At 43.3% G+C, this 15,920-nt stretch overlaps 1 protein-coding gene across 2 annotated transcripts in view; it reads left to right on the top strand.

Annotated features, from left to right (window-relative positions):
- Positions 1 to 15,920, top strand: part of nlgn1 (neuroligin 1) — a 240,981-nt gene that overhangs the window by 94,593 nt on the left and 130,468 nt on the right. For both annotated transcript variants that reach the window (XM_081358202.1, XM_081358203.1), the window contains one exon: positions 3,259 to 3,411. In XM_081358202.1, coding sequence (XP_081214328.1) covers positions 3,259 to 3,411 — 153 coding nt within the window. The remainder of the gene's footprint in view (positions 1 to 3,258; positions 3,412 to 15,920) is intronic.

Consider the following 15,920-nt stretch of genomic DNA (forward strand, 5'->3'; position numbering starts at 1 on the left):
AGTTCTTAGCTCTTTGAAAATCAGGTGACGGTTAAAGCAAACTGAATCTGAACATCTCCGAATCAGACAGTAGTTAAACAAGCAAAATCTTTACTCTTGACATAGCCTACTTAAAAACAGCTTGATTTAAATTACCACAGTTGTATCATGCTTCACTTGAAAATGCCTCAGTAGTGCTTTTCAGTCGAATGTACGAGTGAATTCATGTTAAAATGTACCCAAAAGAGCGAACATATAAGTAAATACGTTTATGTAAATTCCTGAGGCCTATCTGCGCATGCTTTTTGCTAAGTGGAAAGGGGCCGCCGTTTGGCTCTCAGACAGCTGTAGCTGATAGGGCTGAGAGGAGACACAGAGCGCACATTAATTATGTAGACATAACGCTACGTTATTACTGCACACTGCTTATACCAGTTACCGTGGCATCGGCGACAGTTCTCGCCAACCAGCTCCTCTGATTTTATTTCATAGATCCAGTAATTGGCTTGATCACATCAGTGGCCCACTCACAGATATTAATATCCATTCTAATTAGTTTACATTTTTGTTTTTGATATAAAAGCTGCATACGGGCCATATCCCAGGATCATCAATCATATAACAACTTCAGATGCCAAGGGATTCTCCAGATATGACTATTTGCTAGAGATTTACTAAAGCAAACTATCACCAAAATCAATAGCCACTTTTGACAAATTCATTAATCTGGTGCTTTAGTATGCAGCGTACAACGTTTATTGACTTTGGTAAGCAATCGGTAGCAAAAGGCCCAAGAGACAATGCAAGTATGTGGTCTTAGATTGTGCCAGATTGAATAACCAAACAAATAGGATTTACAAAATGAAAAGTCTTACACAGCTAACCTTAAATTTTAAGTAACCAGCTTTTAGTTTCACAAAAATTGTCATTCCAAACACTCTTTTTGGTGGAACACATAATTACATAATTTAAACAATTTTGTCCATTAAATGGAGGTCATTGCGGTCCAAAACAACATTGGACCCCATTGACTTTCATTGTATGAACAAAACAAAACAAAAGTTTTCACAAATACATAGCTTAGTGTTTGCAAGTCAACATTTCAACAGTGACAGAAAATCTCTGCTCATGTTATCGTTTAGGAGTGACGTTTTAGAGAAAGGCCACGGTACACTGCACTTATTGTTGACATTTGACATATGACATTATAAAAGACTGAGGAAAATACAAAAGAACTGGTGTGCGCATACACGCATGAACTCTGGCCTGTGGATGAAGAGTATTTCAGTCTGAATGAAGACTGGGATCAATGGAGTATTCATTTCTCTGAGGAATCACTTCCTGTCTTTCCCTCCTGCTGGACACTGAGAGACTCACTGGGCTAGTTTACATTCTTCCGTGGTTCATGGGTCATTCAGTTAAATATCAAAAAGATTATAAGATATTAAAACCTAGTTAATGCTTAATTTAAATAAAATCTTAAGAGCAACTGAATCTTGAGTTGTTGTTGTTGTTTTTTTATGAACACCGCTTAACAAAGCACTCAATTCATTCACAAAGTATCAACACTGGCAGGAAGAGAAAGGACGTTAACAGGAAGTGGTGAGACAAGATATGATGAGAAAAGAGAAGAGACATTATATGGCCTGATAATGAAGAACCATTGAGTCCAAATCTGAGGATAACAGAAGATATGCTACAGTAAGGAACCCAGTGAGACAAGATGAGACGAGACAAGACAAGACAAAAACTGTTGTGAGCAAATCTCACTTTTAACATTTTCAAAAGAACAAAAGGTGTGAGGTGAGACGAAATGAGAGAAGATGAGATATTACATCTCTGATTAAAAGGAGAAGAAATGGGAAGGGGAGCTGAGAGAAGGGGAGACGATGAGATGGGACGAGAAAATAAAAGAGATGAGAAAGACATTTGGTCACCTGAATAAGAAGAACACTGTTATTTGAGCATTTGGCAAGAAGAGACAAGACGGGCAGGAACGGGCATAGCAAGATGAGACAATATGAGACATTACATTGCCTAAAAAAAGAAAGATTTTGTGCAAATCCTTCTTTTCAAGAGGTGAAAAAGTGGGACGGAACAGGAAAGGGAGAGGTGAGAATCACTTTGGAAAGAGAAGAACAAAATAGATTGGACAGGACGAGGTGAGAGGACATGAGAGAAGACGAAATGAGGCAAGAAAGAAATGACTTTGCCTGATGATGAAGAAGAATGACTGGGGACAGGTGAGACAAAATGAGACTGGAGGAGTTGAGACAAGACGAGACAACGAAGAGACATAAAGACGAACCCGTTGTGTGTTTTCTTTTGAGCATTTTGCAAGAGGAAAAAAAGAAGAAACGGAAGGGGTGAGATGAGAAGAGAAGGCAATGAGAATCACCTGATACAGATAAAAACATCTCACTTTGAGCATTTTACAAGAGGAAACAAGAAATGCCAAGAATGAGTTAACTGAGACAAGAAGAGAAATGAGAAATTGTGTTGACTGATAAAAAAGAACTATTGTGTGCACATTTGGCAAGAGATGGTCTTGTTTAGGGGCCTTAAGAAAATTGTTTTGGAAAATGATTGCTTTTTTCATTTGCTTTTTTTCACCTGTTACGAGACCTCCCGGAAGCAGGTCCCTGCCTGCCCAATAAAATAACCGAGATTTATGTGAAGGCTTTGCAACCATGATGAAATGGCACTCTCCCTCAAGCAAGACGAAAGTTATCATCTGCATCGCATTTGTGTTTTGAAAATACCTCCCTCTCGGACAGAGACCATTTGCCAAAAGTGGATTACTTTGCCTAAGCCATGTATGGAAATTTAAAAAGCGTGCAATTTCCATTGCTAAAGGAAAAATGGGATCTGAGATGATGAGGTCAAGCGCAGGCGGATCCTATTCAGAGAGCGCGGACAAAGGTCCCCTTACTTTAAGTTTGCCCACCTTCTAACCCTTTCTTAGTTATGTTTGAATCTGTAGTTAATTCAAAGGATTACTTCAGAAATTAAAATGCCCATTTTAATTTCCACGTTTTATTGCTGGCAGGCCCTTCAAGAAAAACAAAACAAAAAAAGGCAATCATAATTTTTTTTTTTAAAAAGTGATGAGCATTTTTCGATCACCAGGAACATGACATTCATATTGCCTAGGAAATTTCTAAAATCAAGTCTAAAAAAAACGCCAATTTGAGCAAAATGGGAGCCCTCAGCTCTGAATGCATTTCCAGCTGTCTACAGTAATTTGTCATTTAATCGTTTCTATCCTCCTTTTTCCAGACATTCGTGAAAGTGGGAGCCCCAAACCGGTGATGGTTTTCATTCACGGAGGATCATACATGGAAGGAACGGGAAATATGTTCGATGGAAGCATCTTGGCCAGTTACGGCAACGTCATCGTCATAACCGTAAACTATCGGCTTGGTGTGCTTGGTAAGCAGTTCAATTTTTGCTTAACTTTACCCATCATGCATCAAGGTTTCCTGGTCGGTGCCCCATACGATATCCTCGGAATGGCTTGTTCTAGCTTTGTTTCTCTCCACAGAGGTACAATTTTCCTCCAGTGAAAGATGATTTAGTTGCTTGTGAATAGCCTCAAGCTCATAAGCATAAAACGGGTGAAGTGGCAATGCTCTCCACAGCCGCACGCATGCATGAAAACTTATTATAGAAAAGTTTGCTGTAGTTGTACATGATTTAAGGTGATAGTAAATACTGGAACTATCAAAACTTTATGACCTTCCAGTTTCAATTGCAATACAACAACTCTAGCCTGTGTGCGTCTCTCTCTGTCTCTTTCCCCATTGCTATGCCTCTCCCTCTGTCAGTTATCATTTTTCAATGCAACGGATTTGTGGAGAGAGATAAAATTGTGTATGTTTTACTTAATGATTGAGATTGCCTCAAGCAAATGGTGCTGGATTCATTAATACGCTTTGGAGAGTTTCTTCAAAATGAGGTGCTTTCCATATTCCAGTTGTCTAGATATGAAGCATCGATTATTAAGGAAAGTTAAGTGTTATTTTAGTTACGTACAAATGCAGTTTAGCACAGAAATATTTTGATGAAGTATATTTTGCTGTTGCTGCTTTTCTCAGATTGCTTCATCAGTATTTGTCTGCGAGGTTCTTATGCAAATGTATCATTGTGTTCATGACAGATCCGTCAGTGTTTTCATTACATACAAATTCCTCAGTGATTGACAGTTATTATTTCAGATTAAAATGATGGAAACTCATAGATGAACTCATATGATGCCTGTTTAATTTCACTGTGCTTATCATCTTATGCAGAAATGCATCTGTCTCCAGAGTTAATGTACAATGACTAGAACAAATCCACAAAAACCTTTGTTGCTTTTGCAAACATTCTTTTCTTATCTTTGATGGTAGCAATTAACTTCTATAAAGACATGACACTGATCATCTTAACACCCATCTGTGCTTTTAAGGGTCATTTGACTGCAACTTAGCAACAGTTTTCAGTCTGATCAACTTCATAACATATGAAAATAGTGCATGTTTAATCCCCCGGTTATTGGAGGAAAATGTGTAAATTGTGATGCAGGGTCAGTTTGATCTTCAGTGGTAATAGAACGTTATGCAATGGATGTCTGTCAAAGTGATGACTTGTCAATTGAATAAAAGTCATAGGTCACTACAACTCATGTACTTATTAATTTGTGGGGCGTTTGTTCAAATAGACTTGTTAAAGACACATTAGCAGCTGCTGCCAGTCTTAAAAAGGGGTTTTATTGCCAATTTAATTAAGTTGTTCACATCTGCACAGTGTAAAGACCCGTTCACACCAAGGGCGATAACGATGTAGTTCTAAAAATCGTTCTCAATATTAAAGAATAGCAGAGTTCCCACCACAGCTATATCGATAATGGCACAGAGAAACAATATCGTTGGAATCACTTTCAGAACGATTTTATCCAGCTCATTTTATTTTATCCTCCCAGAATCCATCCTAATGAGTTTGAGCATTTAAAGCGGCAGACAAGCACGCACTTAGGCTACATTTACACGGAAACGATCTGAAGAGAAAACGCAAAAGTGATCACTTTTTATTCTGCGTTTAGACGAGCGTTATCGGGGGGAAATCTGCGTGCATATGGTGACGCAAAAATGTGTGAAATTCAATGTAGTATGCACTCCAGGCGGCTAGGTGGCAATGTGAAGCACTGATCGGTGCCTTCACTGTCTAGCAAACTTTTGCGTTTTTACCATTTAGACGGAAACGCGACGGTGGAGCGTTTTTAAGATTTCCACTCTGGAGGGTGGTTTCACTTTTTTGCGTTTTTAAGCCCCGAAAACGCCGTCGCCGTCTAAACGAAAGGCACATCTGATAAAATATTTTTACGTTTTCACCCGCGAGCGTTCTCGTGTAAACAGGGCCTTAGAAACAGAACTATATCGTCAGCTGGTGTGGCTGCTAATATAGTTATCTTTACAGTTATCTTTGTAGTTATCGTTCTTGGTGTGAACGGGCCTTAAGTCACCATTTTGACCAGTATTAGGGTCCTGGCAGATGCTAATATGCTAGTCATCTGTCAGTGTGAGTCATTAGTCTGTGCTTCATAAAAATATTCAAGAATGAATGCATGGATTCTGAAATTAGCATCAGTTATTTGCATCAGAATCTTCACAGCATATCTCTCCGTTGGTAAATGAGGCTCAGAGTTATCTTTCTCCCTTAATGATTCAGTTCGCAGCCATCTTCCCTCAGTCACCCTTAGCTTTTTTTAACCAATCCACTGCTGATTATTGGCTATTTTTTTTCCTAGCTAAGGCGCACAAATCCATTAGGCGGTTTAAGCATGTGCCCGCATGCCACAACCCTTAATTTATTGTTGCTATGTTTTTCTCATGGTTGTCTGGGGTTCGGCTAAGCTCCGTAGCGGCCTCTGGGAAAGGTGCTGTAATGGTGAGAGGGCCTAATGGATTATAGAACTGCACACAGTCTGAGTGTCATTATCAGAACTGTTGTAGATTTATGGAGCGAGTCGCTCTCGTCATGCCCCCCTGAATAAAACTGCTCTCAGACAGCTAATCAGCTAGCATAAGGGCCTGTTTTACCGAGTGCCACCATCATATTTTTTATTTATTTTTTTGGTAGTGCTGGTGTCCCAACCCTCTTTAGCAACTATCCTAACCTAACTATATTAACCTAAAAAAGCGTCATACCTATAAGGAAAATATTACTGTTTCCAGAGTGAATGTGTAGTTACATTAGCTAAATTTAGCCGATATTTAAAGTGAAATATGAATTTTTGCTGAGCAACGATAAGTTAAATTCAATTCAATTAAATATTCTGTATAATGCTTGTTTCATAGTAACAATTTATAAAGTATTCTGTAACTAGCCAAAGATGAGTGTATCAAATAAAATGTCCTTATGGGAGCAATGTAACATTCATGTATTTAATTAAAGGAATAGTTAACTTCAAAATTCTGTCATCATTTACTCACCCTTAAGTTGTTTCAAACATATATAAATTTCTTTCTTCTGCTGAACACAAAAGAAGATATTTTGAAGAATGTCGGTAACCAGACAGTTGATGGACCCCATAGTAGACTTTAAAAAAAAGTAGAAAAAAGAAAATACTATGGAAGTCAATGGGGTCCATCAACTGTTAGTTTAACGACTTTCAAATTATCTTCTTTTATGTTCAGCAGAAGAAACAAATTCCTACAGGTTTGAAACAACTTGAGGAATAACTATTTTCAACTTCATCACTGTAAATGATGACAGAATGTTCATTTTGAAGTGAACTAATCCTTAAAGCAGGCACAACAGAGATGTTAGGCAGCAATTGCAATTTGCGTATACAGTATAATGATTACAATATAAGGATAATTTTACAATATAAGGATAATATTTGACAGTTTTTTATGTTGATCCAAAGTTGGTGTCATCTAAAGTCTTCATGCGTTAATTCATACGTGACCTTTTGCAACCCTTTTGCGAAATCTAGCAAATAAAATCAGATTTTCACAGAAACCTGCTAAAAAACTACTTTAATGGGTCCAAGTGGCTAGCTGGTCTTCCAGTGCCTAAAACCCTTCTAAAACCAGCTATGGTCAGATAAAACCACCAAATGAGCTTAGGATTGTTTATGTATTATTTTTTATCAGGGAAATTACCCCTAAACTTTTTTTTTTATTATTGGGAATAAAAAGATCATATTAATACCACATAATGTCTTCTAAAAATATTACATTTCATTTTCTCTCTGCTCACGAATGACTCACTGAGTCACAGTAAAACTGTTAACCAGATCTAAATTGATTTGAGTCATCAGCACTCGTTAGTCAGTATGTGTGTGGTTGGTTGGCTGCTGCGCTGGTGTAAAGCAGATGCAGTCGCCGGCGGAGGTGTGTGTGCTCACGTGCCGGTTAGTTCGGTTGTTTACTTCTTTGTCAAGACTTCAACGCATTGCTCACCCTGTAATAATTGGTTTGCTGTTTTGCATCATGCTTATTAATTTTCTTCTCCCTTGAAACAAATACCCATGATGTTTCAGTTTCATTAGTCTTTTGCTTTCTCCAACCTCCACCTCTCTTGCTTTCTCTCCATGTTTTTTGCCTTCAGCATCTTCTATCACTTGCCTTCAGCATCTTCTATCTCTCTCTCTCTCTCTCTCTCTCTCTCTCTCTCTCTCTCTCTCTCTCTCTCTCTCTCTCTCTCTCTCTCTCTCTCTCTCTCTCTCTCTCTCTCTCTCGTCCCCCTCAGTCATATGCTTGCTTAAGTGTAAGCCTGCCACAGGGTCTTTAAGGAAGCATGTATGATGTCTGACCCTATTCAGGAAGCAGTGTGTCTGGGGAGATGCTTCATTGGAGGGTGTTTATTAATCTTAACAAGCATTTAACAGCTCTGCAAAATCGTCCCTCGTCCATTATTTTGCCTCTCCAATGCTTGATGCTAGTACTGGCTGTTGTTGAATCAGGTGGTCAGTTTAACCCTATATATCATTTTTTTTTTATAATTTATATATTTTTCTTCTTCCTCCTTCTATGTAAAATAATTTGTAAAGCTTAGGCTTATGATGCTTTCACACTAGCACTTTTTGTGCGCAAAAGTGGGATTTGATTGATGTCAGAGTTCGGTTCGTTTGGATGATGATGTGAACGCTGTTTTCCAAACTCGAGTGTGCACCCATCTACTGTGCCTGAGTTCCGGTACGGTTCACTACTGATATGAACACAATCGTACTAAACGTATGATTTGAAAAACTGTGTTTTTGAGTGTTCGTACTCACTTTACTGATAAGCGTGACTGATGCACTTCTAGCAGAGAGAATGTATATATTTTTTCTGCTGGATTTCCGCATTATTGAAAACATTCTCAGTACATTTGCAGCTGATAGATGCAAGTGCCATTATATGCTGATGCTTTGAATACAAAACCAAAGGTTCCCTTTCAAGGGAACTCGCGTTGCGTCGAGTTTGACGCTGTGGGAACGCTTTGCGTGATGATGTCTTGAAGCACATGTAAAATCAGTCCAATGGCGTGGCGGAGCGTCAGATGCGGGTGACGTCACGTACCAGGAAACTATAAAGCCTGCTTGAAAACAGAGAGCGACAGCTTCTGTGTCTTCAGTAGCGCTTTATGTGAAATCTTGTCTCTGTCTATTTATTGTTGTCTGTCACATTATGCAATCCAGCGATCAGTTCAGAATGTGTGTGCATCCCTGCCCGCGTTTTTATTACGGGTAGGCACACTCACGTTCTGTGTATTGTTTGTTTGGGAGAGGAGCATGCCCAGTCAGCACTCGAGGGTGCTGGCTTGTGTGCATTGTGAGGCGCTGTCCATGCGCTCGCTCCGATCCCGGCTGAGTTTCTTCCGGGAAGCTCGCGCTCCCCAGGGCTCGGGTCCCGCTGCTGCCGAGGCACAGCGGCGATCTCAGTCCTGGGGTTCGCAAATGGATCTATCAGCGGGGTCTGAGACGGGCTCTGCCTTATCTCAGCCCTTGCCTGATAGACCCGGTGTTTCTCATCAGGGTGCGGAAGCACGCGCGGCGGTTTCTTCCCCCCTGATGGTTACACAAACACTGCAATTGTCCAGTTCTGAGGAACTGGATGTTGTTAATGTTGAAGAATTGCTGGATGTAGTGACAATAGCAGTCGATAGACTATGTATGTGTGGCAATCTTATAAACAGGACGTTCGTTCAAATAAATAAATAAATAATAAACTTGACGAACGCTTCCTGCCCTCACGTGCACAATCACAACGCCGAAATCTGCCGTTTTTTCCCGATCTCCATACTGAGGTGTCGAGATCGTGGGAGAAACCAGTGTCATATAGAGTGTTTAATTCCACATATATCTGATTATTCCTCTATTTTCTGGTTAAAGAGACATGGTTATGAGGAGATGCCAAAGGTGGGAGAGACGCTCGCGAGCTATCTCTCTCTAGCAACAGCATCGTCCCTAAGTGTTTCGGCATTGCCTAAATAAGCCCCTCAGAGTGACATAAAAAAAAAAAAAAAATAATAATCTCTGGTGGGCAAGGCTTATTCCGCGTGTGTTTATACACGATGTCTTTGCCATTTATGCTAACCCTGCCACTTTGTGTGTTTCGGGGCGCAGTGGTCTCCGGCGAGCACATATCTCAGGGTCCACCCGGAAACGTAGTGGTCCTGGGATGCTTGCCCCCTCCGAGGAGGGTCCTAGAGCAGTCAGTTCAGTCGTTCCCTGCCGGTTCGCCATACAGGGCACTGAATTGGTCGCTCGAGTAACATCTACACCAGTCTTGAGAGGCTGGTTCTCTTAGTAAATTTTTTGTCCTGATGCTCGAGGGCTCAGGACAATGAGGGTAGTCCCCCCCCCCCCCGAAGTGCAGCGGTCAACACCTCTTTTCACGGTGCCCGTCTCTCTTCGGTACCCTTAGGGGACCGTTCTGCCAACCCTGCCACCTCTGGTGTTTCAGGGCGCAGCGGTCTCCGGCGAGCACATATCTCAAGGTCCACCCGGAAACGTAGTGGCCTCGGGATGCCCGCCCCCTCTGAGGAGGGTGCTAGAGCAGTCTGTTTGGTCGTTCCCTGCCGGTGCGCCGTTACAGGGCGACGAACCGACTGCTCAACAGCAGGAGAAAAATACGGTGCCGTCTCTCTTCGGTGCCCTCAGGGGACCGTTCTGCCAACCCTGCCGCCTCCGGTGTTACAGGGCGCAGCGGTCTCCGGCGAGCACATATCTCAAGGTCCACCTGGAAACGTAGTGGCCTCGGGATGCCCGCCCCCTCTGAGGAGGGTGCTAGAGCAGTCTGTTTGGTCGTTCCCTGCCGGTGCGCCGTTACAGGGCGACGAACCGACTACTCAACAGCAACAAAATCCAGAAACCAGTCTCGAGAGACTGGTACCTCTAGTAGAATCTTTGACAGCATGGAAGCTACTGTCAAATGTTTCTCGTTGGGTCCTGCAGACCGTGGAAAAAGGGTATTAGATACAATTCTGGTAACGCCCACCGCGGTTTATGGGGATCCTGCCCACAGTGGTGGGCCCCGAGCAGGTTCTGGTTATGGAACAGGAAGTGAACACTCTGTTAGAGAAAGGGGCCATAGAATATGTACCTCCCTCCAACAGGGAAACCGGGTTTTACAGCCGGTATTTCATAGTTCCGAAAAAGGACGGGAGATTGCGTCCCATTTTAGATCTTCGAGTTCTGAACGAGTCAGTCATGCAGCTCAAGTTCAAAATGTTAACATTGAGACAGATCGTGCCACAGATCAGGTCCGAGGACTGGTTTGTCACGATAGACCTCAAGGACGCATATTTCCATATTTCCATCCGTCCGTGTCATTGGAAGTTCCTGAGGTTTGCTTTCGGGGGCAAAGCATACCAATATCGAGTTCTTCCATTCGGCCTGGCTTTATCACCCCGCACTTTCACCAAATGCGTGGATGCAGCTCTGGCTCCCCTGCGCCTTCAGGGTATTCGCATCATGAACTACATCGACGATTGGTTGATTTTAGCTCAGTCGCATCAGTTGGCGGTTCAACATCGAGATGTTGTTCTCGCCCATATGAAAGAGTTGGGGTTACGGCTGAACGGCAAGAAGAGTGTGCTTCTCTATTTTTGAGGACCACTTTTTTAGGCGTGGTTTGGGATTCAGTGTCGATGCAGGCGCGCCTGTCATCGCCACGCTTCGATCCTGGCAGCTGTGAGAAGTGTAAAGCTAGGCCAGCTACTCACTGTCAAACAGTTCCAGAGACTGTTGGGTCTCATGGCAGCAGCTTCCAACGGGATACCTTTTGGACTGCTGTACATGAGGCCCCTGCAGTGGTGGCTCAGGACCAGAGGGTTTTTCCCCGAGGGGCAACCCATTTCGCACAATCAAGGTCACGCGGTGATGCCTACGTGCCTTGGTTATGTGGAAGAAACCTTGGTTCCTGTCCCAGGGCCCAGTGCTGGGAGCTCCTTGTCGTCGCAAACTGCTAACGACGGATGCTTCCCTCACGGGTTGGGGAGCGATCCTGAGGGTCGCTCATCTCAAGGTCTGTGGGAAGACCATCATCGTTCCTGGCATTCTATAGCCTAGAGATATTAGCTGTCTTCCGGGCTCTGAGGAGCTTTATCACAGGTCTCAGGGGACACCATGTGTAGTACATACGGACAACACGTCGGTAGTCGCCTATATCAACCACCAGGGGGGTTTGCGCTCGCGCCCGTTATGCAACTTGGCACGCCATATCCTCTTGTGGTCCCAGGGAAAGCTGCTGTCTCTCAGGGCAGCGTACATCCCCGGGGTCCAGAATATAGGAGCAGAAACTCTGTCGAGACAGGGGCTGAGGCCCGGGGAATGGAGGCTCCACCCTGAGGTGGTGGAGCTGATATGGAGGGAGTTTGGCAAGCACAAGTGGATCTGTTTGCGTCTCGAGAGACGTCTCACTGTCCACTTTGGTTCTCCCTCACGCATCCAGCTCCTCTGGGACTGGATGCTATGGTGCAGACGTGGCCGAGGCTACGTCTGTACGCTTTTCCCCCAGTTGCTCTGCTCCCGGGAGTTCTGGAAAGAGTTCGCAGGGACCGGGTTTGCCTGCTTCTGATAGCCCCGCACTGGCCGGGCAGAGTATGGTTTCCCGACCTCGTGTCTCTCCTCGACGGGCCTCCCCTGGAGCTACCCGTCAGGAGGGATCTTCTGTCCCAAGCGGAGGGCTCGATATTTCACCCCCGACCAGAACTGTGGAACCTGTGGGCTTGGCCTCTGAGGGGGCCCAACGCATAGTGTCAGGTCTCTCAACTGAGGTTGTTGAGACCATTCTACAGTCCAGAGCTCCCTCCACGAGGAAACTTTATGCCCTGAAGTGGAGACTATTCACTTCTTGGTGTAGTGACTGTCGGTTGGACCCAGTTAACTGCCCACTTGGTACAGTGCTGGAGTTCCTGCAAGAACGGTTCACTGCAGGTCTAACCCCGTCCACTTTAAAGGTTTATGTGGCGGCCATAGGTGCTTACCACATGCTTTTGGGTGGAATCTCTGTGGGGAAAGACCCCTTGGTATCTCGTTTCCTTCGTGGCACTTGAGGCTGAGGCCTGCAGTTTGCTCTAGGGTCCCTTCATGGGGTTTGTCCTTTGCGCTGCAAGGCCTTTCCCTGGCCCCTTTTGAGCCTATTGAGGAGGCTCCAGAGAAGTTCTTGACACTGAAAGCTCTGTTCCTTCTAACTATTTTCTGCAGGCCTTCTGTCCTCTTCCTTTTCACGGACCAGGAAAGAACTATTTGCTTTGCCCAGTTCGGGCGTTAGACGCTATGTCCACAGAGCTGCCCTGTGGCTTAAAACTACCAATTATTTGGGTGTTTCGGGTCCCCTAACAAGGGATATCCAGTGTCTAAGCAAAGGATGAGCAAGTGGGTGGTTAGGCCATTTCGCTTGCTTATGAAGCAGCCGGACAGCCTTCTCCTATGGCTGTCCGGTCGCACTCTACTAGGAGTATGGCGGCCTCCAAGGCCCTTATATCAGGAGTTTCCTTACAGGACGTTTGTGATGCGGCAGGCTGGTCCTCACCGCACACATTCGTCAGGTTCTACTCTCTGGATTTGGACTCTACTCCAGGGTCTCATGTTCTGTCTTCCTAGTGCTGCTCACTTGATTTCACACAGGACAGACATTCGTAGCTATGGTGGCGTTGGTATAGACGTTCCCACAGCGTCAAACTCGACGCAACGCGAGTTCCCTTGAAAGGGAACGCCTCGGTTACGACTGTAACCTCGGTTCCCTGAAGAGGGAACGAGCGTTGCGTCACCTTGCCATATCTCCTTCATGCCTGTCAGCGGCTACTTCAGACTTTTTACGAAGCTGTCGCTCTCTGTTTTCAAGCAGGCTTTATAGTTTCCTGGTACGTGACGTCACCCGCATCTGACGCTCCGCCACGCCATTGGACTGATTTTACATGTGCTTCAAGACATCATCACGCAAAGCGTTCCCACAGCGTCAAACTCGACGCAACGCTCGTTCCCTCTTCAGGGAACCGAGGTTACAGTCGTAACCGAGGCGTTTTTCACATGTCACATTTGTTCATGTTCTCAAAACATTGCATTGTTAGGATTCATAAAAATGTTACCAGTTAACTGTTGATTGACACTGTTTCATATACTCGCCAATGCCGATTTTTACTCGCATTTGGTGCTAGGTGAGTGTTAATTTTAGGCTCTGATGCTATGTATTTTGCCGCCTTTTCATGTGTCATCGTTTCCAAGCAACAAGGGTAAACAGCTGCTGCTTTGATGATGCAAGTATACCGTGGTTCGGACCCAAATAATATAATGTGAACACAATCCAGAGGGGAAAGGCGGAGGGGGGAGCAATCAAACGTGGGTTCGGACCAGGCAATCGAACCGAGTGTGAAAGCTACCTTACAAAGACAGTGTATGATATGTGTTTGTTGTAATTTGTCGTGCTTTAGTCTAAGGGATGGTCCTCATTGGTCGTGACGGGTGGATGCATTGGTAGAGGGCAAAAAGGCAAGCGGCAGAGTACAGAGGACATCTGCCATCAGAGAGGCTTTGCCCTGTGAGCGCCGCTAACCGAAAGGATTAGTTCAGCCTGCAAGAGTGCAGCAGATGTCCATGTGGGCCCACTCACTCACGGCTCCTCCTCCTCTTCTCCAAAGTCTCTCTCTCACCTCCTTTTGCTGTCTCTCTTCCTTGTATCCTGATTTTGGCCTGGTTCCACTGACATGTGGATTGCCCCAGGCTAGACTCAATGTAGAAATTAATAAGTAGTCAAATTTGGTGTGCTGTTGAATCAACAATGGAACTTTGACTTCATGATTTCATGCATTCCTGGACTTAAAGCATTTCCTCTCTGTGGAGTATCATAATCCCTAGGGATCTCGGGAAGATACAAGACTGGATTTACACTAGAACTTTTAGTGCAGATGAGAGTCCATTAACATCAGACTTATGTTTGTTTCTGAATGATGTGCACCAGCAAACCATACACTGTAAAAATGTTTTAAGAACAATCAGCTTAGATGTTTAAGTAATTTCAACTTAAATTACATTAAACTGACTTTAAAAAACGTGATGAACCTTGTATAACTTATTTTGATGAGTTAAAGCAATGTAAAAACATACGTTGTCATAACTTATTGATCATATAATTGTACTTAATTAGGAATGTCAAAGGTTCAGATTCATTGCACCATTCAGAAAGATTCAGATTGCTCAATTTAAATTGAGGTAGCGAAAAGAATGCAGAATTTGTTCAAATTTGAATGTTGACTTTACAAAGCCTTGTTTGAAAGCTTTGAAATAAGTTTGAAAAGTTTTATAGTTTGGAGGTTCATGAATTAAGATGAATTAAGAATATCAATATTTATTTATTTATTTTTAAATGTAAATGACCCCAAACTTTTGAACGGTAGTGTTTAGGACCCAAAGTAGAATGCAAAATGGAATTGTACTGTAAGGTGGAGCAGACAGGAATTAAGCTCTGGACCAAACAATAAAATCAAGAGTAGCTTGGGAAGGGAGTTTCATTTTTGAGGGTGAAATAACTACCTGTTCCCTTGGTGTTTTATTTACTGTATCAGGGAGAGAAATTGAACTCAAACCGAGTTGCATTTGAAGCTCCAGTAATTTACGACCCAGAGCTAGCTAGAGTCGTCTCTAGCGTCTGGGACTCATTGTCAGGATGACCACCCTCACTCCCAGCTACACTGCAGGGTCTATTAGGCAAGAGGGTACCAGCAGATGGATGCGTCCATGTGCCTCCATCCATCTCTGCCATGGAGCCAGAGATTAGCCGGGTCCGCACGTGGGCTTTTCGGCAGGGAACAACTGCCACTGCGGATGATCAAGGTGCTCGCCGGGATTCACGCAGCGCTGTAGCTTCTGCCGGGGGAAAACAGATGGACATGTTTAACACCTTAGAAATGAACTACGCTGCAGGACCAAAGCCAGGGAACCCTCTGAGCCATGATGGATTGCGTGTAAAACTCTGAGGGTGGAACAAATCTTTGGTTTGGTGCTTAGGTTTTTACCTCCCTATGCATTACATTCAATTACAATTCCCATGGAGATTCCCTAGAAATGCTTTCCCCTTCCACCTAACTGGTTTGGCACATTTATGTTTATTGATCATCCAATGGGATTGTTCACCTTCTTACTTCTGTGGAACACAAAAGAAGATATTTTGAGAAATGTCTGTGTCCATACTGTGGAAATCAATGGTATCCAATTAAGACTACATGATAATGGTTAAATAATCACAGTTATTTTTCTCAAAAACTATAATTGCGGTTATCGACTGTTTTTATTTGAGAAATTTAGAATTAGTAAAAATTAGAATCGTTCCATTTTCAGGTAAGCACATATTAAGAAAACATCAACTCCTACGCAAGTTTTATTTTACCTTCTTTCTCTACATTATGAACTGCTAAAACTGGTTAATTTACAATAGTACAATAATTCAAAGCCAAACATATGTTAATGTTTT

The sequence above is a fragment of the Scardinius erythrophthalmus genome (genome assembly GCF_964197995.2).
Source record: "Scardinius erythrophthalmus genome assembly, chromosome: 25".
Lineage (NCBI taxonomy): Eukaryota > Metazoa > Chordata > Actinopteri > Cypriniformes > Leuciscidae > Scardinius > Scardinius erythrophthalmus.